This window comes from Toxoplasma gondii, chromosome VIIb (genome assembly GCF_000006565.2).
Source record: "Toxoplasma gondii ME49 chromosome VIIb, whole genome shotgun sequence".
NCBI lineage: Eukaryota > Apicomplexa > Conoidasida > Eucoccidiorida > Sarcocystidae > Toxoplasma > Toxoplasma gondii.
The window spans coordinates 4,794,688-4,821,670 of NC_031475.1; the positions used below are offsets into that span (position 1 = coordinate 4,794,688).

A 26,983-nucleotide genomic window follows, 5' to 3' on the forward strand; every position below is an offset into this window, starting at 1 on the left:
CGCGTGGATGATGGATACTCGGTCAGGCACCGAAGAAGCTTCCACTTCAGGACTCCATCGAGAGGTAGAGTGCCAGACGATTTTCCGCACTTTCGAAGAAGGGACACAATCATACATTTCCGGACTACGCCGAGCAAATGAAATTGCCTTGTCACCCGCATAGCGAGAAGACAGTCGATCCTCTCGCTTTTGTCTTCGCACTGTCTTGTCGCGGCGCCGCATTCAGGTCAGCGCAAAGCGTCTCCTCAAGACGCTTTTCGGCTCGCAAAATACATGCACTTTCTTTATTAATCCGGTGAAAATCCACAGTTTTCTGCCGGGCAAAAACAACTGCGGTCCGACCCAGCGGACTCACATACGCATGCGTTCGCTGTTTTGTCGTTTTTTCGAGCTTGCTCTGGTCTTTCTCGTTGACTTGATGCTGCTTCTCTCACTTAAAAACCGGAGGAGTCCGCAAAGATGCGGTGTGCAGGATCACACTGAAAAAGACCCCTGTAACTCTTGCATCTTCCGTGAGCCGTCCGTCCACCCATCTTTTTAAATCGTGTTTTTCGCGTCCGCTTCTACAAGCTCCATTTTGGTCTGGCTGTCCAGGTACGGAGAAAGTCTCTATTTCTTTTTCGTTTCTGCGGCTCTGAGTCTTCGCGGCGACGCTGACTTTGGCGGGCGCTTCCGACATATTCTTTTTGGAATGTTTCTTCCCTCTTAGGTTTCCAGGACTGCATGCTTTTGGCAGTTTCCTCTTCTCATTTCCCGCCTTTTCGTACCGGAGTGCTTTCCGTAGACTCAAACAGATGCACAGACTCCGTCTGCCCCGCTCAGCGTTTCGCCGCCGTCGTCGATTTCGGCATTCAGGTGACCCCCTCTTCAGATCCTTCGGTCTGTCACCACAGTTGACTAAAAGATGTCCCTTTTCAAGTTTTTTTTTTCTTTCGTCAACCTTCTTTGATTTTGCCTCCTGCCTTCGAGCAGTTGCCGGCAACTGATTTTCAGCCGTAGGGCCCGTCTCGATACTCCCGAATTTCAGGTCTTTCCCCCGACTCCCTACCCCTTTCTCTCTTCCCAGCCTTCCCTTTTGGAGATTTCCCGCCAGTTTCTCTGTTCCGCGTTCGCGGTTCGTCTTGCCTTGTCTGCGACATAACCACAGCACAGCGCTCTTTTCGCAGTCCCACCCTGCTTTTTTTAATATCTAACTCAGTTAATTCGTGTCGAGTTTGATATTCACCTGCGTTACTGAGGTGCCTTGAAATGGCTTTGCAGATCTTTCTGTTTCCTCGCGCCAGAAGGCGCCTCTTGTCCCGGCGATCTGTTCATCTCGCTTCTTCGCCGGTCTGTCCCTCGCCCCCTTTCTCTGTCTTGCCTCCACCTTCCCCTGCTTCTTTACCCTCATCGGGCATGTCTTTTTCCCTCTACACATGGTCTTCTCCGTCAGTCGTCTGTCCAACCTCTCCTTTTTCCCCGTCGTTCTCTTCCTCCCTTTTCTCTCATTCTCGTTCTTCGCTCTCCTCGGTTTCTTCCTCTCTGCGTCGCTCGCCGACCCTGTCGAGTCTTTCCTCAGCTCGTGCGTCGGAGCTGCTCTCTTCGCGCCCTCGGAACTGCGCCACAGAACCACCCACTCAGAGCGTGGCGGGCGACCTGCGCGGCTGCATGCGTTTTCTTGGCACAGCTGCGGGAAGGGAGACAGGAGCCGCAGACAAGCCGCCGACGTCCAGAGCGCCGGTCTCCGAAAAATACTGCGAAGAACCGCGACGCGAGAAGAAGCGAGAAGTCCTTCTGCTCCACGTTCTGTTCAAAGGAGGACCACGCGGTCACGTGAAAGGAATGCGAAGGAAGACCAAGGAGGTGAGAGGCCATGGCAAGAGACAGAGACAGAGAAGAGAAGGACGCACACACAGAGAGAGACAGAGAAGAGAAGGACGCACACAGAGAGAGAGACAGAGAAGAGAAGGACGCACACAGAGAGAGAGACAAAGCTTCAAGCAGGATGCAGAATGGACTGCAGGAACCAGACACAGCAGGAGAAGACAGGATATGCTGTAGAGCCACAGAAGTCTCATACTTCCTCTGCATGTTGCAGCATCTGTTCGCATGTCTCTTCCTCTCCTCGGTGTGTGTCTCTTCCACTTTGGGTTTAGTAGAAAGAGACGAGACAGCAGCGCTGTGGCTCCTCTGGTGAGGGAACACCGCAGACAAGAGGAGAGGAAGCTGCACAAGTCCCCGACTTCGACACACCTCCTTGCTCGGCGTTTCTTTCCTTCGCTTCTGTCTCTTCGTCAGTTGTCACCCTTTTAGTTTCCATTGCTGCTGCCTCCGGTTTCCGCCACAGTCTCTTCTGTCGGAGTGTTTGCTTGCTTTCTTTCGACGATGTTCTGCGTCTCTCCACGCCCACCCCTCTACACGCAATGAAACCTACATTAATCCTGTCTCTCTTTTCTTCTTCGTCTGTCTGGGTGCCCTGGGCTTCTTTCTCGTTTCTTGTTCTCTCTCCGCCATCCTCGTCAACTTCCGCTTTGCTGCTGGCGAGGATTCTAGGTCTGCCCTGCCCTGTCTGTGGCCGGCGTCTGCCTGCTTCTTCGCCTCAGCTTGCTGGCAGCATTTTCTCGACTGTCCAGGTCGCTTGCAACTCAAGTCTCTTCCTGAATCTCTCGCTTAGCCGTTTCTCCGTCTCGCGCTGTTCTTTTTCATTGCCTTCGCTAGGAGATTCTCTGGGAAGTGCGAGAGGCGATCGGCTTGGCTCGAGCCGCCAACTGGCGAGTCGTTCGAGGCCCGGGCGCCACGGAAGGTAACAGTTTCCTCTAGGTTCGACTTATATGAGGAGAAGATGGTACCTCTGTGTGTAGGCTCTGCCTTCTCCGGAGCTGGTGGAGCGAGTCCAAAGTGCCTTTTTCGTGATTCTCTCACCGTGGATGAGAAGCAGTTTCCTCGAGGAAGACGGTGTTAACGTGTACATCTCGCTGCAGACAACGCCACGAAACTCTTTACACAGAAATCCATACACCGTCGCATATGTAGAAATCGGTACATGCGCGTCCACATATATCGTTACATGTTTGTATTTATACCCAAAAATCGAGACATGCGGAGATGAAGGTGCCACCTTGGCTATACATATCTACATACATATCTACATACATATCTGCATATAGTTGTTTAGGTCATATGTGATGTAGAATGTTGTACATATTTTCCATATAGCTTCATGGAGATATTTTTCAAGCCGGTTCTTTCTGAATCGGAGGAACATTGCTGTGACATGAACAGTCGCGTGACGTCGCAAAGAATCGTCCTGTTTTTCTGCTGACGGTCCTGGATGTCGACACAGGAAACTAGGAGGCCAACCTTTTCACTTTTTCCTTGTTCCCATGTCTTGTGTTTGCATGTCTTCCTCTCTTTTTTTCCTCCGCAGACAGCGAGGGCCGGAGCTGGCAGCGATCTCTGTGGGAGGACAAGGAAGAAGAAAGTGCATGCGCCTCAGAGGGATCGAGCGCCTTTCTTGCTGAGACTGAAGGACCTGCCGGGGCGAGGCGCCCAACCAAGGACTCGCGAGGGAATCGCGAAGAAAACGGTGACGTGAAAGAAGAAGCGCGTGCAGTGTCGATAGCGCTTGAGCACGAGGCTGGGGGAAACGAGGTGAAACGGATCGAAACTGAGCAAGAACGAATTCGCGAACAGGAAGAAGAGCCGCAGACGGGAGGAAACACAGATGCTGAGAGCCTGCAGGAGTACGCGGGGCCTTCGGGGGGTGTCGATGGCACCGCGGCGCAAGCAGAGAAGGCTTGTTTTGCGCAGGTTCCAGCTGAGACGAGAAGGAGGAAGGAGAAGCCACAGAAGAGAAGAAATGCAGCAGAAGAACAAGAGCTCGCACTCGCAGAGAGCTGCGTAGTTGTTGTTCGGCAAGAAAACCCACAGTTCCTTTTCGGGAAAGGAAAGGTGAGGACATATCATAGCATCCACAGTTGAAGATACTCGGTTTTTCATACACAGACACAGAGATGTGGAGACTTTTGTCTGCGCAAATGTATTCATGTGTATCTCCCGTCCGTGACCTGGAAATATGTCTCGTTCACATGTGCGGTCCTCGTCGCTGTGGCTGTTTTATCTTTGTCACATCGTCTAGGTTTCACTCGCCATCATCTGCTTATTCTTCTGGCCAGTTCAAGTGCCTGCGTCCATTCTTCTTCGTCCATTTTTCGAATGTGGTCTCCGGTTCCTTGCGTCAACAACGGCCGCGTCTGTCTCCAGTCTGTCTCTGACAAGCGCGACATGTTTCGAGCAGTACGCACACACATATGATACATTATGTTTATGCATGAATAAAGTCGCAGTTGGAGGCAGTCTGCTGGAAGCCGTTCACGCGTCTTGGCCGACAGTCTTGCAAGGACTATGGATTGATTTCTCTTTTGGAGGGAGTCCGTGGAGGCTGGTGGCGGCCCCGATGTTGAGAGTTAAAGTGTCTGCTTGTGCGTTTCGTCCACGCTTGTTTTTTTTTTCGTCGAGACTCGGTCCCCTCATTATCTGTGTCTGTGCTGTGGCTTTTTCCCCGACTCTCGCCAGCTGCAGGAAATCGTTTCCTTTTTCAGCAAGCGACCGACGCCCTTCGTCTTCATAAACTGCAGCAACGCCTTCACGTCCATTCCTCTTCCAGAGAGTTTGGCAGAGGTTCACTCTCAGGGTGTGGATGTCTCTGCTGCTTCGAGTTCTTCTGACTGCGCTTGGGTACGCCGTCCTCGCTTTGCATGCGCAGCTCACCTCGCGTCTCGGAGCTTCCAGGCACCTCGAGAAGAGACAGAACGGATCCTTGCTCAAGAACGCGGGATCCAAGTGTTCCCCCTTCAGGTCCCAAGAGCACGCGTCGCGCTTCTCTCTCTTCAATTCTCTCTTTCTGTTCAGGAATCTTCTCGGCCAAGTGCTTCTCCACCCGGACGTGACACCCGTTCTTCCTCTTCGTCTTCTTCGTCTTCTTCGTCTTCTTCGTCTTCTTCCTCTTCGTCTTCTTCGTCTTCTTCGTCTTCTTCCTCTTCGTCTTGTGGATCTTCGCCGCTGTTCGGTCAGTATGGGTACTACAGCAAAAACAGGTCGATTGCGGGGAGACTGATGATGAGCTCGAGCAACGACAAGACCAGTGCGGGTCTGCGCCCCGTTCAACTCGAGTATTTGCAGCAGGCGTTCGAAGCTTCGCTCGCGGGTGCAGCAGCTGAATTCGAAGAGCGAAGAAGAAGAGAGCGAGCAGAAGACCCAGCGACATCCCGACGCGTTGGTATCTCCTGGTCAGCTCGCGATGCAGAGAGCGAAGGTGAAGACGAAGAAGGAGACGATCAAAATGATGGAGATGAAGAATATGAAGATGAAGAATATGAAGATGAAGAATATGAAGATGGAGAAGAGGAGTGTGGAGGAGAAAGGGGATTGGAAGAGGAGGTGGAAGGCGACTCAGAGGACGTCGCAGAAGAGAAGGACCGGGTTGCCTTGTGGCTCAGACGGCGGGAAAAGGTGCAAGTTGTGGATCGACAACGCGTGATTCTGGAGATCTTTACCTCACAGGCACGGAATAAAAAAGCCATGCTTCAAGTAAGAATCGTGAATCCTGTTCCGACTCCCTGTTTTCTTTTCGAAGCATTTCGCGACAGTCGTGACAACTTGTCCATCTCCGTCGCTTCCACCCCAGTGTTCTGCTGCTTCACTGAACAGTCTCCCGTGGCTGCCAAGAAGATTTCAGACTTGGGCCTCCGAACTCGGTTCCTTTCAACTCTCTCCGCGTTCTACGCCAAGGCTTTCTTCATGACGCAAAGTCACCACTGCGTCGTGTCTCGGCCTGCTCTCGAGGGTTTAGAGTTTACAGTTTCGTTCGGGGGGAATGAAAGAGACAGCGTCTTTATTCGTGACCGATGGGCAGAGCTATTTCACCACTACCTTGAATGATTGGTCAGTCACTGTCTTACACTTGACTCCCGGATGGGATTCCATGCTGAACCGAACCAAGACAGGTGCACGGTGGAGGCATCAGTCTTTGCAGAAGCTCTGTTTCAACGAACTTTAAAGGACAATCTTCCAGAGAGTAAGTCCGAGTCTGAATTCACATCGCTTCTCAATCCGACGAAGGTTTTAGATTCATCTCCCTCGAAAAATTACTGTCTTCAATAGGTCGCTCTGGCCCGAGTCGCCTACCTCCGTTCGCGCCTCCTGTCCGGCTCTGAGGTTCGCCGCCGACAGCTCTTCGAGTTGATCTATGGCGCCTCCAAAATTCGGGGCTGTGCCCCTGGAACACAGGTCCGTTTTTCAAAAGGAAAGTGCGAACAAAGGAATTCAACTCAGGAAAGAAAGAGTCAGCGATCTTTCTGGGAAAGAGAAAACATGAAAATCCCTCGTTGTTAAGCCGGATCGTTTTCTTCTCTTGATTCGGACTGGGGTGCATCTATGTATGTTGAAGTGTGTAAACGCGGAGATTTGCGGAGACACAAAGATCTATGAATCGCATTGTGCCTTGATATGCTTTAAATTCTAACGAGCATGAGAGGAAGCAAGGCTCGCTTCCCCGCCTCATAGTGGATTATGCAGAAACGTCTACGCGTATACAGATATGTATTACATATTTGTCTATGCGTGTATATATTTAAAGACACACCTGCAGGAAGAGAGATAGGGTTTGAGAGAGGAGAATTTGTTGAGCCTTGCGATCCTTTTCAGTGGGTTTAGAAGAAACACGGCAAGAATATATTCACCCTCTCCTTTGCCTTCCGGTTCTTGCCTTTTGATAACAAATCAGAGGCGAGGCCGAGCCTAAGAGCGTCTTCGTGCGACAACCACCTGCATGATATGGGGCACTGCTTATGTCCCTTGTTTTTCTTCGAGCTTCCGTCCGAGACCTGGTTTTCGTTTTCTTCGGCTCTGGAGTCTTCATGCACCTCCACCTCTGTTTTTCTCCGTCGAAGAAGGTAGTTTGCATAAACGTAGAAATCCTGTTGTGTAATGTGTCACGGGGACTTCTCCTCGCTGCGACGGCGAGCTTAGCAAGTTACATACGGATTCTTTTCTAGTGATGATGGGCGCGCTCTCTGTTTAGGTCACACAGTGGCTCGGCGAAGTCACGGAACAATACATTCCTTCCCCGCGAGGCCCAAAGGAAGATTTTGAGAGGCAGTATGTCGATTCTCTCATGAAGCGCCTGCGGGCACAAGTTGCCCAGGTGAGGAGCTGCTCTGGAGAGGAAATCTGAAACAAGAAGTCCAAGAGACGCTAGAGGAGGAACGCGCGGGGCGCGTGAGTTCAAAACAGCAGGCGAAGAGAAACCCAGAGAAGAAGATGTGAAGCGATGCCTGTGAAACCAACAAGAGAACAGAGGGAGGAAGGGAGACTAGGGGAGTCAGAGCGATCACCGCATATGTCGGAGATGGCGAGCTGTGAACTTGAGTGTCCGGTGAAGTTTGGGAAAGAAATCTCCCTCAGAACCAACAGAGAAAAGCGTGCTCACTTCCACCTTTCTTCAATCTCTTTGTTTGTCCCTTCAGGAAGCGGCAACTGTGGAACACCAGCGCCGGGGTCGATCGGGACTGCCTTGTCTGGCACTTGTGGGGTACACGAACGCAGGGAAATCGAGGTTGATAAATGCACTGACGAAGAATGGACAACTGCGAAGTGAAGATCGCCTTTTCTGCACGTTGGACACAAAGATGAAGCACCTGCGACTGCCGAACGGGTCCAAGTGCGTCCTCATGGACTCCATAGGTTTCATTCAGGTATGGAGACGAAGGAAAAAAGAATCATTTGCGAAGATCTCCCTTGTCCGTATCTCCTGAAGGGCCTCCTTTGTTTCTACGTGTACTTGAGGGTCACCTAGTGTCTTTATATAGTCATCTGGATGTGATGGGAAGACAGCGCAAACAGAGGATGTAAGAGAGAGCAGGATGTTCACAAATGGCGAACTCATGCCCGGGTTGTGTCACTTTGCCGCGTGGATGCCCTCCGCGATGGAAACCACGGAGACAAGAGAAATCTTGCAAAGACACCAAAATCACAAACGGACGAGGGGAAGAAGGTGACACCGCAAAACCTCTGGCACTCGCTCTCTTTCTCCTAGTGGAACGCTCCCTGTTCGCTGCACAGTCGCTCTCCTAACTTTGAGTACCTGCCCTGAAGGTACAGCCTAAACTGCATCCCTCAACAGACATACCTGACTTCTCTCCGTTTTTGGACGCCGCGAAGTCTCGCCTCTGGCGTTTTGAAATTTGCGTCGTGTCGTCGTGTGGCTAGTTCGCCTGCCACAGTCTGCACAAAGGCCGAGACCTTTCTTCACAGTTTGTACCGTTACATTCGGGAGCATGGAGTTACATTCTGTGATCCTAAATGTTCACGCTGGTGTAACCCAAAGAGCGAATGATAGAGACGTCACAGCGCTGGAGCTCCCTATTTCTTCATCCGATGTGGTATCGAGCGTCGATTTGGAAAACCAGGATGTATATACAGTTTGCATGCACACTGCGATGTCTGACTGCTTTCGCGTTTTTCAGGGCCTTCCCCTCTCCCTCTGTGGAGCGTTTCAGGCGACGCTGGACGAGCTGCTCCACGCCGACATTCTTTTGCATGTAGTGGACGTGAGCCATCCCATGTGGCAGCACCAGCGGCGAGTGGTGCTGCAGGCGCTCTACCAAAATGCCAAGACGGTGGCGACGAGGAGAAAGTCGGGAGAAGAACAGATCCAGAGCCGCGAGCTTCTGCGACAACAGCTGCAGGCGCCGTTGCCTGCATTTTCGCGCTGCTTTCTGGAGGGGGGCGAAAACGAGGAGGGTCGAGAGGGCGAGAGACCGAAGAGCCTGAGTCTGCTCCACGCGGTCGACGCAGAGCAGGCATTCGAAGAAACGAAGCTCGTGGAAAGAGTGATGGGGAACACTCGTATCATAGAAGTCTGGAACAAAGTCGACCTGGTGGAAAGCGACAGGCGCATGGCCGCCATTGCGCGACTCGCCCCTCTCAATGCTGTCCTCGTCAGCGCAGAAGACGGCACAGGACTCGATCTCTTGACGCAAGTAGGCTGTTCTGAAACCACGCAAGCCGTCACGGACGCCACTTCTCGCGTGGACCCCTATCCGTAGTGTCTACTTTAGAAATGCAGAACTTCCCGCGTTTTACATCGAAAAACACAGTTAGGCTCGAGGTCCCTCGGCGGCCTTCGACTTTCGAGTGCGACGCCGCAGAAAGGTGGAAGGCACGTCTACCCAGCAGAAGCCGCACAATTCCGTCCGTAGTCTTGGTGTGCTACAGGCGTGGAAGGCGCCGATGCGGAAGGCCTCTATCGCGTTAGCCGTTGATTCTAACACTTTAGCAGTGTGTGACTGCATTTTTCAAAAGAAAGGGAAATCAAGAGTTTCTTGCACACCCAGACTCAACACATTGAGCAAAAGCGCCGGATGGGAAGAAAAGGGGGTCTGTAGGCTTGAGGAAAAGGCACGAGAAAGGCGTTACTTGCCGGAAGAAACAGAAAAAACGTTTAGAACGGGTCTCGCTGTAAAACCAACGGCTGCTTTTCGAACGACTAGCACAGTGCATGTGCGTGTCACTAGCCCTTTCTTCTCCCGCCTTCGGTCGGCGAAAGTTTTCGTCTCTTGTCTAGTGTGGACACTGCCAATTTTTCAATGTTGAAGTGATCAAGGGAAGTCGAGGTGGTCTCTCGGGTCTCTGTCTTGCGGCTTCTCCTAGGACAGCACTAAAACCGAACTGGGGGCAGCAAAGGAGGCTCAGAAGTGCTAGGTGGGTGGCGACGATGTGTGTCATCGCTTAGTTTTTTATCAATGTTGATTCCTGAGACGTTCCAGCTCTGGATGTCCGAATGTCTGTTCAACACTTCGTGACCCGAAAGGTACTCAGTGGGGGGCGGAGCGGGAGTGTAGCTTCTGTGGGTGCCTGATTGCTTCTGCGTCGCACATCTCTGTTTTCCTTTAGTTGCTCCAAGATAGCATTGCACAAACACGCCGAGCTAAGCGCGTTCGGTTGGCCAAGGTGGAGTTCCCCGCGGAACACGCGCAAGGTGTTTTTTCCTTCATCACTCAGCACTGTCAGGTAGGCCAGGTGAACTGCGAGACGGAGGAGACACAGAAAACTACGTGTGAGTTTCCGTCCCACCTCTGCATCGAGGAACGACTCAGAAAAACGCGGGTCTTTCTTGTTAGCGATGTCAGTGGCGGAACAGCGTAAAGAGAATGTGGTAGAAAAAAAGGCGCTTGTGGCCTTGCAAACCATGACTGCGTTTCGAAAGGCGTGAGACTTGATTTGCGTGTCGAGAAATTCTCTCCCAGTCATTGGTCGCTATCGAGTTTCACAGGATGCGTTCTCGGATGTAGCTACCTCGAGAAACATCATGCGGTTCTCTGTTTTTTGTCTGCGTGCGTTGCATGGCGTCCGCATCGGAAAAGGAGGCCACATGCGATACAGCGGACCCAGACTCATCGACTGGGCACGAGGGAAACACACATACTCTCGCCAGTTCTTCGTCGCAGACAGACAACGCGAAACTGAAAGGTTCTGCGGTGAACCAGAGCCACCACAGAGCCGCCCGCCGTATGTCTGTACACGTTCGAGGTGGGGCAGAGCAGTTTCGCCAACTGTTGAAGCGGTTCCCCGCCTGTTCGGTTGTCCTTGTGGACGACGACCAGGCACGCTCTAGAGCGCTCTGTTGTGAGAATGAAAAGTCACCGTAGGTTGGAGTGTTGTAGGCAGCCAACGCGCCTCCGTTTGAGCGGCAGTTTCGCCAAACGGATGGCTCAACGCGAAGCCTGTGCAAGGGTCTTGCGATCGAGAGTTAGTTCACTGCGGTGTCTTTTTTTCCTGTCTTTCTGGAAGCCGAGGAAAGGAATGCGACGGCGTTCGCCGCCCGGACGGTCCACTCTGGTCTGGCAGGTGTGCGTTTCGAGTGTAACGTGGCTGAGAGCCAAAGAGCCTATCGCAGCGACACAGAAGTCGCACTTTTTTCCTCGCGAGTTTCACTTAGGGAAAACACTAGCAATCCGGTGTGGCGGCAAGCAGCCACTTGACACATAATACACAATGAAGAGAATCATCGCGTTTGTAGCTTGGACAGATAGTACACACATGCAAGATACGGAGGTGGCGCTGATCGCTCTCCGGACATGAGGCGGAGAGTGTACCACCGTCACGTGGACTGCATTGCCGGGAAGTTGGTGTCCCGGAGAACAACAGACATCCATATGCACAGACACAGAGATCACATCGAATAATGCCATTCCGGGGGTCCCGGCTAGCTGGCGACGCGCCACCGTTCGCCGCAAACGGCTTGACGAACTCTAAATCGTTCATGCATTCACCATGACATTCAGGCAAATTACAGCGCACGGCCGCCAGAGTACCCCCCGCTACCCGTGTTACTTTCAGAGAGAAGCGATCAGCTGACAGGCTCACATGTCATTTGCGGCTTGCGTACAAGCGTGTAGCCTGCCCCGCAGCGACAGGAGTATCCCTTTAGAGTCGAGACACACCTGTTCACATCCGGGGGACCGCACGGATCTCCGTCACAGAAGCTCGCACGGACGCAGGACTGCTCGTCTCTGGCGGAGGTTTCGACGCGGAACCCTGGCCGACATTCGCAAGTCCACTTTCCACCGCCAAGGAAGTTGCAATTTTCCACAGCCTCCGACGCGCCACACACATCGTAGTCGCACGGGTTTTCGAGAGTGCATTGCGCGGTGAATTTGTTGTAGTAATATCCGTCGTTGCAGAAACACTGGGGAGCTCCGTTAACCCTGAGACAATACTTGATATTCTCAAGACCGCAGTCCTCGAGAGGGCATTCGTCGGGTACACACTTTTCGCCACCAGTGACAGGAGCGCCGGGCTGCGAAAGGAACCCCGGCGGACAGGTGCATGTGTACCAGCCATTTTTCGTTTTATCGTGGGAACAGGAACCTGGGTCGCACTGGTCACCGCAAATGTCTGCGACACAGCGTTGAACGGGAAGGCCCGCAGGACCTGTGAACTCTTGCAGCTGATGCGAGTCCGGACACACACATGTGTACGTGTTCACATCGTCCTGCTGTACATTCCCTGGCGCACATAAGCTGTCGGACAGCGGCGCGCAAGAGTTCCCGTTCAAATAGTAGCCGCTTGCACACGTGCAAGCGTACTCTTCACCGACCAGGTTGACGCATATGTGGTTGGCCTCGGGTGACCCACACGGAGACAGCGAGCATGGATCGTGGGCGCACATCGGTCCATCTTGTGTCATTTCGAGGCTGAGCCCCGGCCCGCAGGTGCACTCGTACCCAAACGGTGCCGAATGATTTTGGGTGCACGACCCAGGCGAACAGCGGTCGTGCAGACAGGTGTCTTCCACGCATTTCTGAAGCGTCACCTGGCCAGCACCTTCGAAATCTTCCACCACCGTGCCTGACGGGCATGTACACGTGTACGCGTTGACATGGGTTTGCTCACCCAACCATCCTGGAGTGCACAGATCGTCTGTTGCCTCTTGGCATGTCTGTCCGTCGTAATAGTACCAGGCTGCACACGTGCACGCGTAGCTTGATTCTGCGGTGTTTTCGCAGGAATCCGCGCGATCGGGCCACCCGCAGGGATTCAACGAGCACGGGTCTTCTTGACAGAACTCCCCTTCCGGTGTAGAAGCAACAGAATAGCCCTCGGAACACGTGCACGCATAACCGCCGTCTCGTGAGTCATCGACACGACACTCTCCGTGATCGCACTGCCTGTAGCAGACGTCAGCGATGCATCGCTGGAGAGTCACATTCTCAGCCACATCGAAATCTTGCGCCACGTAGCCTTCGTCGCAGTTGCACGTGTACTGATTCGCGGTGAGCGTCCCCAATGAACCATGTTCACAGAGGTCCTCAGATACACGCTGGCACTTTCCCCCATCAAAGTAGAATCCCTGACTGCACTGGCAGGAGTAGGTCGATTCGTCTGGACTCGTGCACTGATGCCCGTCGTCCTCATTTCCGCATGGAGATGATGCGCAAGGATCTCCTCTGCAGTACTGGCCGTGCTCCGTCTCCTCAAGGGTATAGTGCGTGTCACAGTTGCACGTGTACCCCCAGCTGGTCTCTGAGCTTTGCGTGCATGTGCCGTGCGCACACTGGCCGCTGCAAGGGTCTCTGACACATTTCTGCAGAGTCACGCCTCCGGCCGCTTCGAAGTCTTGCGCTATATACGGAGGAGTACAGTTGCATGTGTACTCATTGGGGCGGAGTTGTGTCCCCAGAACCCCAGGGAAACACCGGAGGTTAATCGCCATTTCGCAGGTGTTCCCATTCAAGTAGTACCCATTCGCACAGATGCAAGAATAGGTCCCGTCCTCCTCGTTCGTGCATTGGTGGCCCAGAGACGAAGGCCCGCAAGGAGACGTCGAGCACTGATCTCTCACACAGTTTTTCCCAGACTGATCCGGAGAATACCCCTCGTTACACTGGCAACGATAGGTACGAGTTTCTCCATTCACCTCAATGCAATTGCCATTATCGCATTTGTTGTAGCAGACATCCTCCAAACACCTCTCCAACGTAACGCCTCCATCCGACAAGTACTTGTCACGATTGTATCCATCGGGACACGAACACGTGTATGAATTCCTTGTCTCTTGGGTACCCAACTCTCCAGGCCAGCACAGATCTCCCGTGAGCACCTTGCACGTGAAGCCGTCAAAATAGTAACCCGCCGCACAGAAACACATGTAATCCGTGTCTCCGAACCTCGTGCAAGTATGCATCTCCGGATTACCGCAAGGATTCTGTGCGCATGACACCGCCTTGCACACCTGCTTGTCGCCGACCGTCACAACACTGTAGTGTTCCGGGCACTCGCACGTGAACCCGGACTCCTCAGAAGTGGATCGAGTACATGTTCCCGATGAACACTGTCCGTAACAGGGATCAGGAGTGCACCGCTGAAGGTTGACATTTCCGTCTCCGACGAAGGTCTCAACGAAATGCGTCGCTGGACACTTGCATGTGTACTCGTTCGTGTTTGCCTGCGTACCTAGCCTGCCAGGAGAGCAGAGCGCATTTGTCGCCTTTTCACACTCTGTCCCGTTGAAAAAGTATTTCGATGCACACGTGCACGCATACCCGTTATCCCCAGACACCGAACATTGGTGGCCTTCCTCAGGTGGGCCACACGGGTTGCTGGAGCACCCAATCGCTTCACAGTACTCGCCCTGGTCGTTCCTCTTCACATCGTAGCCCTCGTGACACTCACATCTGTATGCGGAGTCTGAACCTAGTCTCGGAGTTCGTGAACAGGTACCATTGTCGCACTTGTTGTAACACACATCCTCGATGCATCGCTGCTGTGTCACATCTCCGGAATCCTCGATATTTTCAGCCATGTATCCCGCAGTACAGTTACAGGTGTAGCCACCCAGTCCGTCTGTAGTCGCCACTGTTCCCGGATAGCATGGGTTCGCCGAACTCTCAGCGCATGTTACTCCGTTGAAAACGTATCCCGGAGCACAAGAGCAAGTATACTCTGTGTCTGATGTGGCTCTGCAGGTGTGACCGATCTCCGGATCGCCGCAAGGATTTTCTGCACACGGACCCGCCTGGCACACCTGCTTGTCGCCGACCGTCGCAACACTGTAGTGTTCCGGGCACTCGCACGTGAACCCGGACTCCTCAGAAGTGGATCGAGTGCATGTTCCCGATGAACACTGTCCGTAACAGGGATCAGGAGTGCACCGCTGAAGGTTGACATTTCCGTCTCCGACGAAGGTCTCAACGAAATGCGTCGCTGGACACTTGCATGTGTACTCGTTCGTGTTTGCCTGCGTACCTAGCCTGCCAGGAGAGCAGAGCGCATTTGTCGCCTTTTCACACTCTGTCCCGTTGAAAAAGTATTTCGATGCACACGTGCACGCATACCCGTTATCCCCAGACACCGAACATTGGTGGCCTTCCTCAGGTGGGCCACACGGGTTGCTGGAGCACCCAATCGCTTCACAGTACTCGCCCTGGTCGTTCCTCTTCACATCGTAGCCCTCGTGACACTCACATCTGTATGCGGAGTCTGAACCTAGTCTCGGAGTTCGTGAACAGGTACCATTGTCGCACTTGTTGTAACACACATCCTCGATGCATCGCTGCTGTGTCACATCTCCGGAATCCTCGATATTTTCAGCCATGTATCCCGCAGTACAGTTACAGGTGTAGCCACCCAGTCCGTCTGTAGTCGCCACTGTTCCCGGATAGCATGGGTTCGCCGAACTCTCAGCGCATGTTACTCCGTTGAAAACGTATCCCGGAGCACAAGAGCAAGTATACTCTGTGTCTGATGTGGCTCTGCAGGTGTGACCGATCTCCGGATCGCCGCAAGGATTTTCTGCACACGGACCCGCCTGGCACACCTGCTTGTCGCCGACCGTCACAACACTGTAGTGTTCCGGGCACTCGCACGTGAACCCGGACTCCTCAGAAGTGGATCGAGTACATGTTCCCGATGAACACTGTCCGTAACAGGGATCAGGAGTGCACCGCTGAAGGTTGACATTTCCGTCTCCGACGAAGGTCTCAACGAAATGCGTCGCTGGACACTTGCATGTGTACTCGTTTGGGTTTGTCTGGGGACCGAGCCGACCAGGTTCGCACAGGTCGTTCGTTGGCAGCTTACAAGAGTCGCCGTCGCGGTAGTAGCCGTCGGGACATGTTTCTACTACGCATGTTTCCACGGCGGCTCCGTTTGGCGCGGTGCCTGTCCCGACAACGTACCCAGGGATACATTCACATTCGTACTCGTTCCGAACGTTTAGATCCACCGGCTGTCCAGGTGCACACATGTGGTGCTCCCTGATTGAGATGCAGAGCTGCCCATCCCAAAAGAATCCCAAATGACACGTGCAGGCATGCCCGAGGGAATTCTCTGTGCAGTCGGCGTCTTCTCCGCAGGGATTCGATTCACAACTGCCTGCGCCGATATAAGCGTGTTGTGGTTTAGCCGAGCTCTCTGGGTCCACGTCAGTCACACCGGACCCCCCAGCGGCTTGGCCCACGTCATCAATTTGGCGCCCTCGAGCGTAGTTGGAGAGAGCAAAGAGAGAAGGAGGAGCAGTGTTGTCCGTGAGTTGATGAGTACTTCCAGACTGAGCCAGAAAATGCAATCCTCTCTCATGGATCGCGGAGGCATCGTGTACGATGCAGGTGGCGACGCAGCCGCCTGCCAGGAGGAACTGGCGCCAGAGAGAGCGGGCGCCGGGCACACGCATTTTGAGAGACAGTTACACAAGTGGGCTGTGAAGCCACGATGTGTTGAGGAAACGTTGCATACTAAGGAGAGGAGGCGAAGGCGGACGTGTGCATTTTTTTAGAGCATGGGTGACCCGTAACAGTACAGGCGTGCCGCGCGCTCCTGTCGCTAGCCCTACCGCCACAGGCAGGGACGTAGCTACTACACTCCCCAGTGTTCTCTGAGTAGATTTCGTTTCTCAGCGATCATTCATCCGGGTCGTAGCCAATCTGGCGACGGTGGGGTGGTAGAGCTGTTAAACGTCCCTCCACAGGGGCTATCTGAGAGGCTGTCGCACACGTAACTTCCTCGAACCGGGTTGGCTGGAAAGGCAACACCTGATGTGGGGGACCGGAGCGTCGTTCTTGATGAATATACAAAGATTTGCTTATAGAGCACGACGATACGAATGTGTTAGCGATGGATCTATCTACAAACCCGAACTCAAGGGGAGGTCGCGCCAGCTCACTACCCTTGCATGCCGTCCTGCGTGCCGACCATGGCGCAGACAAAAGGCGTGTTGCCAAACAATGCATGAGGCTCGTTGCGCCTGGGGAAAAAACACATCAATCCATAACGCCTTGTGCAGGCATGAACTCCGTAACATCTACTCATACACGAACGCTCATTCGCTGCGTGCAAGGCGGAAACGCGTCGATGCTGGCGGATGGCGGCTCACTTTGCCGTGGCACTACTCCCGAGCCGAGGAACCCGGGGAGTTGCGGAAAGCTGATATCGAGAAGGACGCCGTGCCATGTGTACGTCACCGTTGAAAACTTGTTCGAAAAGAGTTGCGTGGGAGAAGAACAGGTCAAAGTACACACGCCTGCTGGAAGGCTCTCTCGTGTCGTGTCAGCCAAAATTGCGCACGGCCTCCCGCTGCACAACGTGAAGAATCGCACTACAGCCAACAGAGTCTGCAAGCCGAGGGGGCGGGGCGGCGGGCGGTTCGCCGAGCCTGGGTAGCGACCCGTCAGCACGGGGGCTACCGGTTGGGTGTGGTGTGGTCACTAGAAACGCATCCCCAGTCCTCTGAGAAACATCCCACACGCAAGCATTTTTGAACGTGCACGGTTTTTCCGGTGTCTCTGGCACGTTTGTTCTTTGCCCACCGGCTGCTCCCCAGAACTAGCGGTGGCAAAGGCAGGGGAAGTCCTCCAGTGCCCACCCGCCCCACCAGAACCGAATTCAGGCTCTCTGCAGTGGAGGGAAAACATCGAGATAAAACGACACAGACGGCGTCAAAAATAGTTACCAGCCCACCATGTCGCTTCTTGTACCGCAGAAGAACTGTGCCAGCTGTTAGTAAGTCGCCAATTCCTCTGCTGGTGCAAACGTAGGGCCAACTACTGGCTGTCAAGCTTCCGCAACTACGTTGTAATGTCCGTTCTCACGCCGACAACCGTTGTTGCTGGACACAGCATCAGCCGTCCACATTGCTCAAAAAAGAGGTGACTTTGGTGGAAACAGTGTATGCACTTTGTGAGCTGTAAAGCCACATCATGTGGAGACAGTTTTCACATGCACTGTCTCTGTGGCCTCTACGACAACACAGGAGCGATGTGCTGCAAGGACCGAGTCTTCTCTTGCTACCGAAGGGGACCGCAGGCAGAGCAAAACAGTCGCCGGAATGTTCGTCCTTTAGTTGGCAATTTCTACGACAGCGGTAGTACGCACCTGGAAGGCTTCGGTTAGAGGGAGAGACTGCCATGGTTCTTCGTTTAACTGTTTGCTGCACACAAGGGCACCGGCAAGGAGTAGGTGAGTTCTTCCGACAAATAGTTCGGATACGCTATTTGCTAGGACGTATGGCGAGGTCTGAATGGTAGGTATCACTGCAGTCACCTCCCACTAGCCACGAGAAGGCCCAAACTGCCAAAACCCATGATCTCTGACGGTCTTGCTTTCACCAGCATCACTAAACGATACGACCGCATTTCTTTGCACTTTACATGGCCACGCGGTGCGGCGACATGAGCTACACCTACAGCGCAGCTGGAATGCAACGTGAAAAAAGCTTCGTGTGAAGTACGATGAGGAAGATGAGTCCGGAGGACTGGCGAATCAGGTTTCCTACACACAGGCACAGTTGTTTCGGTGGAGATGCCCTTTCACGCTGACAAACCACGTGCTTTAACGCCGTGGACCATCAAGCGTGAAGCGTAACCAGGAGAGGGCATGTGCGGCTGTGCCCGGCAGTTGGCTGCAACAAATGAAACAAACCGCTGCCTAAAAAGTTTCATGCCTGCGGGTAAATACAGAGCTGGCGCAAATGCTCTGAACGGTTCCTGAAGCTCTTCTGTTTAGAGAATCTTTCCAACCGCCTTCCGCAAGCCCTCGTCCACCAAAACGTAGTCTCCCACAGGTAGGGATGCATGCTGTCACCTTGTTCCTTTCCGAAAAACAGCAAAAAGCCATAGTCAGAGTCCGCTCACCATCTCCGTCTGTCTCACTCGCCAGCCTGTAACCACCGGTAGCTTCAACATCATGGCTCTCTGGGATAGTTGGGCGTGTCGCCTTCTAGAGATCTAGGATACGTCAGCGCACCACACCCTCCGATTTGACAGATGACTGCATTCCAAGGCACTTCTGTCATTTAACGTAGATGCATTCAGGCAAATCAAAACGCGGGAGGCTAAGAATGCCGTCGTTGCTAAATCGAGGGCTTAACGCCACGTCTCCGATATCGATGCTCATTAGCAGGCATAATACTTCGTACACAGCTTCGCGTGACGCAGCCTTTGCACTGTGCGCTCATTTTCTGTTGTCGGTCTGGCAGTCTGTGCCACTGTTGAAGCACCCATAGACACAGTGACTCATCAGGAACCACACTCCTAGCAGAGGTGAACTATCACAGACGAGCTTGGGGATACCATATTCCACACCAGTGCGCGTTAAAGGGAAAATGGCTTCCTGGTAGACGAAGTGATTCCGCTGCTTCTCGTAGGATACACTTTATGCAACATCACACTCTTTCGCGAAGACCTAGTTCTAAGGAAGCATTCTGCGTACGACTCGCAGTACGCGCTCTATATGACCCGTACGTGGAGGCTGCAAGCCGATGGGGAAACGTGTGCGCGACAGTAGCGTACTAGGGTCAATAACATAGAACAGGAATTTTCCCCGGTTCGAGCAGAAACTGATGCATCGCCTACGAAGCTGGTGCTTCGGCCGCGCGACATCCGGTGGCTGGATCAGACTGCGAGTGCAGTAGAGAATTTGCGATTTCTACACGTCTTGTAGTTTTTTCGATGGCTGTAGTACTACTGTGCGTTTCCATACAGGTTTTGTTGAGCAACTGTTGTGCAACCAGGTGCCCAAGTCCACTGCTATCACTGTCTGGTGAACTTGAAGGGGTAGTGTTGTTCCATTTTTTTTTGGCGAATACACGGAAGATTTCACTCGCTTCCCGTTCCAGTCGATACAGAACTCCGGCCACAGAGAAAGACAGCTCTTTCTCTGCGATACGAACCTTTTCACCGTGGATGAAGATGCGTGAGTCCGGGAAGCCGGGAAACAGCGCAAAGGTATCAACGTCCAGGCGAACGAAATGTCGGCGCTTACGCAAGCCTCCGACTGAAACAGGGCCCGGACAAGGCGGCCGGCCAGCCGGTGGCACTTCGTCACCGCCTGTTTGCTTCACCAGCTGTTCCCCAGCTGGACGGACCACGCCACGGACTTTGCGGCGTTTGAGGCATCTTCCTAGTCGGTGACAGCGCTTGCAACGTTTTCGCTTCGAAACGACTTCAGGAAAAACGCCTTTTCCAACAGGGCAACTTTCGTTGATGCGACTCGTGAATCCGCAGGGCGTTTCTCACCGCCGGGAGCTGCAGCTCTGGGTTGTCTTGTAGCAGCACGCACAGCTGTTTGCGCCGCCGTCACCCAGACTCATCAGCAAACCGTTGTCGATTCGCTCTGTCGAGTCGAACACTCGGGACAGCAACTTTTGTCCTTCCCTCTCTGACTGAGGAAGGCGCTTGGAGTTTTCCAGTTTTTCGTCACTCTGGCACTTCTTTTCCAAACTGGAGTAACGCGCGTTGACGTGTCAACTCTACATGTCTTTCGTCAGCTCGCTCGTGACCCTGTAGGAATCAACCGGGTGTCAAGCAAACCCTTCGCATGGCTGGGACTCTTTTCAGCTAGTGGACATTTCAGCGACCCTCTGGGTGGTCGTCGTGTCGAGTTACGTTCTTTCCACGTGTCCGCTGTTCCTTCCGCCCTTTCTTCGTGACTTTCCTTTCGATACAGGCCCTCACGGACGACGCTGTTTCGATTTCAACACCCGACTCGCCGTGCCTGTCCAACGCGAGGCGTTGAGTTCCAGCCTCTTGTTGATGTGTCTGACTGGCGGAAGCAAACCTTCTTCTGTGTTTCGTAAAAGAATCATAACGCGAACGAGTACGCGCGTACAAGTTGCTGCGTTCCGACTTCCCGTCTGATACACATAGTGCCTGCAACTTTTTTCGGCCCCAGTACACGGTGGACAGCCGCGCGAAAGACGAGGCGCCGCTCGATCAGCAAGAATTAGACTCCTTTTCCCCGCGTCCTGTATCCGTCGATCCCCCTTCCACTCTAGGCTTCTGCGCCTTGAACTCGTGAATTGACGCAACTTCCAGGAACCCTGAGAGTTCGCTGTGTTCCATAAGCAACTCCCGTCCAAACCACTGCGTCTGCAAAAAGCCCAGTTCCCTTTCTCGTGTTCCAGCTCGCGTTTCCTGTCTGCGCTCCCTCCAGGAAGCTGGATGCGACAGCCATGATGCCGGCAAGCGAAGTTTGCCAGACGCCCTCGGGCGCGACTCTTCGGCCACTCGGAACGCAGCCAACAGCGACGAAGTCCTTTGAAACTCAGACGCAGGCGGCGACTCCGGCATTTTTTCCTCCGGCCATGCCCGTGGCTCCCGGAACGAATGGAGTTCTTGGAGGCCCGTGGGCAGGCCAGGCCATGTTCCCGCAGATGCCGTGCATGCCTGCCGGGCCTCTCGGTCCATTTACGCAAATCAATCTCCCCGAAGGCGTAGACATCTCTCAGATGCACTCGATGAAGGAAACCATCATTAACGAGGCGCCACCCTCTGAAGAGTTGCCCGTCCTGTACAGCCACTCGATGGAGATGCAGGGAGTGGTGCCGTCGGGGCCTCTCGTCCCCACGAATGTCCGACCCCCGCAAAACATAGTTGCCGCCGGTAAGAATGAATTAGGGATTCGAACCGTGGTTGGCGTGGAATAACTGGATATCACAGTGAAATCCATCCCTTCCAGATCTCTGTCACGCACTCCACTCACTGACTCAGGGTGTACACAATTGCAGGGCAGAGACTCCTACCCAAAGTGAATCTCGTGGTATAGATACATCTTTTACAGTTCTTCAGTGGTATGGGCAAACTCCTCGAAAGTCTTCGCGATCCTCTCTTCCCCGTCTTGAGGCGCAAATGCTTCGCAGATTCCAGAAAGCGTCCCGACTTCGTGGGAGCTCGACTCTCAGATAGTCATCTTAGATTAGTGTGGGATAACAGCATTACGAGCCAATCGGCAGTGTCCAAGCTTGTCTTCGCTATCTACAGACGAATTCGCGAACAACCTTCACTCTGCCCATGCCCAACGCCCCTTGTTTTCACGCGCGTTTCCTCCCGGAAAAAGACTCAGCTGTGCATGCGTGGAATGCTTGTCTTTTCGATTGTCCGCTTCAGGTTTGGGCCCCGCAGAAGTCCCCCACATGCTCACGGGTTCCCCTTTCTTCCACGCAGCGCCGTCCGCTCCCCAGTGCCCGCTGCTCAGCCCCGAGGCGCCTACCCTCGCGTACCTCCAGCCGATTGTCCAGCAGAAGCATATGCAGAAGCTTTTGGAAGAGCAGAACAGGCAAAACTCGACCTTCGTGACTCCCCAACAGGAGATCCAGCGCGTCATGAACGTCGAGGCTCAGAAGCAAGCCAACGGCGTACGGATGATGCAGAATCGAGTCCTCGCTCAGGAACCCACAGAGGGCTTCGGAGTCATCACAGTCCCTGACGGAAATGGTGTGTTCCGAGCGGGAAAGAGCCAAGTGTAGCCGGCCAGGAGAGTAGCCGACCACGTAGCGTTTCACGTATTTGTTTTCTTTTCCTAGAAATGTTCTCTGAAATTGCAAGGACGCAGACTGATTGGAGCTTGACCTATCGGTTGTTTTTATCTCTCTCTCACTTCACTATCGCGATCCACCTGAACATGTCAGTGTACTGGGACCGACGGATTCCTTCTGACGGCAGCGATCTCTGTTGATGTCAGCTCTTCTATTTCATCGGGGTGGAAAAACGAATTAACATGAGGCCTGAGTAGACAAGCCACCGAACTGGTGATAGCTTCCGAGTAAAGGACAGTCGTGCCGAATCTGGATGCTCTGTGCAGCTACGGCCTTTATGTTCGTAACATCGACTTGTACGAAAGTTATGGTAACTACTTCGTTTCCTTCTGCGTCGGGGGTTCGGAAAAAGTGATTGTGAGACGCAACGTGCATGCAGGAGAGAGAAGGCACTGCTGTTCGTGCATTTGCGCTACTCTGTTGTCTGCTGTGCGTGCATGCGTCCCAGCGGAGAAGTACAACCAAATGATGAAGCAAATGAAGCAGACGCTCGAGGCAACCGGACAGATGACAGGCTCCATTCCAAAGGGCATTCGCCTTTACGAGATGGTATGCATGCGCCTCGGGGTGCTAAGTCTGCATTCACTCTTTACTTTCGGCTTGCTAGTTGCACTGGTCGTTGTCATTCAAAGGACTGCAGCGAGCACTCGAGCCGCCCACGCCCAGAATCTCTCTAAGGCTGCGAGGCGTCTCACGCAGCTTGGTGAATGCGAAATTCTCTCTCAGCTTAAACTCTTGACAAATATGAAAAACAGTACACATGCATCCGCATAGGTTTCTCAGTCGGTTCTTCAACTCTGCCAAAAGCCCATACAGATTCCAACTAGACTTATCAAAGCGCGAACTTTCTTTCGATAGTCAGAAAAAAGAATGTCGCCTTTTCCCCCTAAGAATGTAAATATGTATTTTTATAAATGTGTAGGTGTATATATATATATATATATATTTGTATTGTTCTGTAGAAATGTACGAACACAGACATGTGGTTATGTAGATATACTTCTCGCTACATCTACGCATATAATTTTACGTGTAGATCTCCACATTTACAAAAGACATACATGTAGAAAAATACAAGTCTTCACAGTTCCATAGCGACGCGTGCTGGCATCGAGGTCCCTGTCAAAGTGGATCGATATCTCTGGAGTGTCAACATGCGTGGAGAACGGTTTTCCTTGTGACTCGTTTTTCTCCAGCTTCAGAACAACTTGCCGACGTGCATGTCGGACTTTATCACTTCGCGTAATCGGCACGCAGAAGACGCGATCAAACTTTGCCGCCACTGGAGAGGTTTGGAGCCTCTTGCTGAAAAGAAAGAAGCCGCGAAGACAGAGGAAGCCACCGAGGCGGGAGCTGAGAAGGAGCACGAACGCGCTGATTCGGCAACCACCATTCGCGACTCCTCCGTGGCTGCGTCTCAGGCGAGTGTGGAGAACTTCGAGAAACTTTCAGTGAAAGACTTGTGCGTCGTCGCTGCGCCACACCCTTCGGTTGTGCGCCAACTTCGCTGCGAGCAGAGTCTCCAGCAAACAGAGACTGTGGCTGCTTCTCAGCCACAGAACTCTCCCGAGACCCATGCTGCAGGTAAACAAATTCGGGAACTATGGTGTGTCTTTTTGCCGAGCTATACAGGTCTTGGTTGCGGATCACCTGCACAGAGGCAGTATCTGTTTTCGCCGTGGAAACTGCACAACAATATCCTATGTGCTACACTGCTTCGTCTCGAGTTGAGGAAGGCCCTACGTAGGCCTCGCTGACTAATCGAGCTGGGTGACACGAGTCTGGATCGCGGAATGAATTTGCCGTACAAATTCGACGCTAACCTCCCGACTACACATCGTTTTTCTTCAAAACATTCTTTCTCACTGTACTCTCGTTCAGGGCCAATACGTGGGTAGCATAGAAACCGCGCTCAAAGAAAAAAGGGAAAGCCACACGATAGAGGACGACTGCTCTCCCGTCATTGGGAGAGTGAGGAGGAAAAGTAAACAACACAAGTGTGTGTGCTGCCTGGCCTGTGCAGATATATAACACAGTATTGTTGAATTTGAAATGGCGGTCAATTTTTTCCGGAACTTTCGCATATTTTTTCAAAAGAGAGCTGGTCCACGTGCATCTGGACGCGATAGGGTGCCATAGAATTCTACTTTCCTTCTTCCTCTTTGTTTTTGCATTCCGTTCAACTGTTGTCGCAGGAGGTAACTCAGTGTTGCCCCGTTTTGTTTGCTCGAGGTTTTGTCTTCTCGCCACTGCAAGAACACAGAGTGAATGTCCAAGGTCCTTGTTCACGGCCTACCTCCTCACCCTTTTTTTAGACAAGTTTTTCCGCCTTGCTTCCTCCCCTTAGGCACTGAGGTGCAAGGAGACAGCCAGGTGCCTCTGGAGCGCCTGCTGCATGCGCAGAATCAGAAAATCAGCTACTTGGAGCAGTTGCTGGAACAGCAGCGAGTCTCGCAGTTCTACGCGGGCTACGAAAGCGCATGCTCGGAGTTCTCTGCCTACCAGGGCACACGCAGCAGCTCTGCTTATTCCGGTTCGAATCTGGATACCCGTAGCTTCTCGGAGAACGGGCAGGACGTTGAAGAGAAGTCAAGAGAGAGAGCAGTCGGAGCTGGGAGAGTTCCAAATGCGCGATACAGCAAGGGAGCGTCTGTCAAGAGCGCCACCCGAGCGTTCCGCGAAGACAGCGCAGGCGCGGCAAACGGCAAGGTACGAAGCGGCTGTGACTGAAAGTCTGGAAAAGTGGAGGCACGGCGGAGGAGACGCACAGGTCACTGAGAGGTCGTGCTAACGCAGTAGAGCTTGAAGTCGGCAAAGAAAGAAACGATCTCGCGATCGAAGCCAGCAGGAGTTCATTCGTTGGAGAGAAGCGGACGGACGCCAGTGAGGCAAGAAGCAGGCAAATCTCTCGAGGGGGCTTCTGTCGTATAGTAAAGATGCAAGAGGCTAGGTTCCATGTGCTGAGGCGAAAGATCTATAACAAACACGGAGGAAACACTCCGTGCATGTACAGGAAAAGAACTTGCTGAGAGACTGTGTCTCTGAAGTGACGGTGCCGCTGAAACTCGAAAATTGACCTGCCGTCGTCCATCTCCTCTTCGACTCTCTGGTCTCTGAAGGTCTGCACATGTCGCTGTGCTGCCGTGCTTGCGTTTCACCCTGAAGCAAAAGCAATGCAGAAGCGGGGACTTCTGTGCAGCGATAACATTCGATTGATCACTGGACGGTTTGCAGCAGGCTACTGAAGAAGAAGAAAGTGTGTTGGGATCATTGCGTCTTTGATCCGAAAGGTAGCTTCGAGTTGAAGCTCGCGCGCGTCTGTTTGTCAGACAGGTGTCTCTCACCCATGTGCGAATTTGGGGATTTCCGTGAACTTCTCTTCCGACGAAGAAACTTGACAGGACTCCTGAAAGTCCGCGCTGCAGAGTCTCAGGACCCGATATGAACGGTATACGAGCATTCCGAACTTTTCGCGTTCTTTTCTTCGCTGCTTGCAGGAAGTTGATCTGGACGAAGTCCTTCGGCGGTTCGTCGAGGCGCGATCTGCTGTGCCTCTCAGCCGCTGTCTGCGCCGCGTTCAGCGAGGAGTTTACATCTTGGGAGACTTGAAAGTTCTCGTGAAGAAGTCGCACAACGGCGAGATTCTCTGCATGGCGCAACATGACGTGTCTCGACAACGCAGCTCTCTCGGAGAGAACGGAAAGAAATTCATTTCCCTCGAACGCTTCTGGACGCAAATGTGCAAGCACCTAGAGACTGCTCAGTAGAAAAATATGCAGGCTGCAGCGAGAGAGACGAGAGAATGAGATATGAAAGAAGAGAGCCGAACCGGGACAAACGAGGACCGCGTTTTGACACTCCGAGAGAAAGAAGACAAACGGAGATAACTGTGGCTGCGTCCTTGTCATCGGGGAAGACCACCCGACAGCAGAGGGGGTGGGAGACTCCAGAGTTTGAGAGGTGGACAAGCCAGAGACTTCTGCGAGTCATCTGAAACTCACATTCGTTAAACCATCTGGAGGTGAAAAACAGAAACTCCTGCTCTACAGTCCTCGAGTACCAGTTCAGCTCTCTGCACAGATGAAGAGTATTTGCTACTTCAGAGACAGCGAGAGTTGACAAAGAAGCGCGACGCACGCATCTAGTCAAAATGCTCGGAGACAAACGAATCTCCTTCAACTCTCACATGTCGAACTGGTCGGATGCTTAGGATCAACCGAAGGAGAAGCGAACTCCTCAGTGTGTCTGTGCCTTTTGAAAATCCAGGGATTTTGAATCTTTCGGGGAGGTTTTACGCGACTTCGTACGAATCCTTTTTCTCAATTCTTCACTTGAAAAATGTATCTCTTCGCTCGTTGTGTTTTTACAAGGAACGTCACAAGCATGTGGACGTGTGGAGAGGGTCGGAAACGTGGTGAACAGCTTCTGTACTGCCGAATTTTTTCCAAGATTCGGTGTGATCTTCTTTTCTCGGTAGGGACTGGGTGCTCTCAATTTTCGTTGTGTGTTCGTTGTTTTCGCTGGCTGTTCCTGTCCGAAAAACAGTTTTGCGTGTTTCCCTTCTCGACCTCTTGGTCAGCTGTTTTAAGCTGCCGCGTTTTCCTGAGGATTCCGATCCGCTCCTCGCCAACTGAC

General features: G+C 53.0%; 3 protein-coding genes across 3 annotated transcripts; 2 read left to right on the forward strand and 1 right to left on the reverse strand.

Moving 5' to 3' along the window:
* Positions 1-1,248: 1,248 nt before the first annotated feature.
* TGME49_255470 (hypothetical protein) lies at positions 1,249-11,058 on the forward strand (the record flags this gene model as incomplete). The annotated part of the gene is made up of 11 exons (XM_018781101.1): positions 1,249-1,842; positions 2,698-2,782; positions 3,407-3,930; positions 4,555-4,716; positions 4,891-5,568; positions 6,142-6,267; positions 7,061-7,183; positions 7,506-7,733; positions 8,505-9,020; positions 9,934-10,050; positions 10,404-11,058. The coding sequence occupies 11 exons, from the start codon at positions 1,249-1,251 to the stop codon at positions 10,686-10,688; spliced, it is 3,438 nt and encodes a 1,145-aa protein (XP_018636936.1). The 3' UTR covers positions 10,689-11,058.
* A 115-nt stretch (positions 11,059-11,173) lies between these two features.
* On the reverse strand, positions 11,174-16,213 carry TGME49_255460 (EGF family domain-containing protein; the record flags this gene model as incomplete). Its single annotated transcript, XM_002364833.2, has 1 exon — positions 11,174-16,213. One exon carries the CDS (start codon positions 16,211-16,213, stop codon positions 11,390-11,392), a length of 4,824 nt encoding a protein of 1,607 aa, XP_002364874.2. The 3' UTR covers positions 11,174-11,389.
* A 4,773-nt stretch (positions 16,214-20,986) lies between these two features.
* Positions 20,987-26,331, forward strand: TGME49_255450 (hypothetical protein; the record flags this gene model as incomplete). Its single annotated transcript, XM_002364832.1, has 6 exons — positions 20,987-21,416; positions 21,921-22,247; positions 22,797-22,897; positions 23,545-23,932; positions 24,696-25,057; positions 25,846-26,331. 6 exons carry the CDS (start codon positions 20,987-20,989, stop codon positions 26,113-26,115), a joined length of 1,878 nt encoding a protein of 625 aa, XP_002364873.1. The 3' UTR covers positions 26,116-26,331.
* Positions 26,332-26,983: the final 652 nt, after the last annotated feature.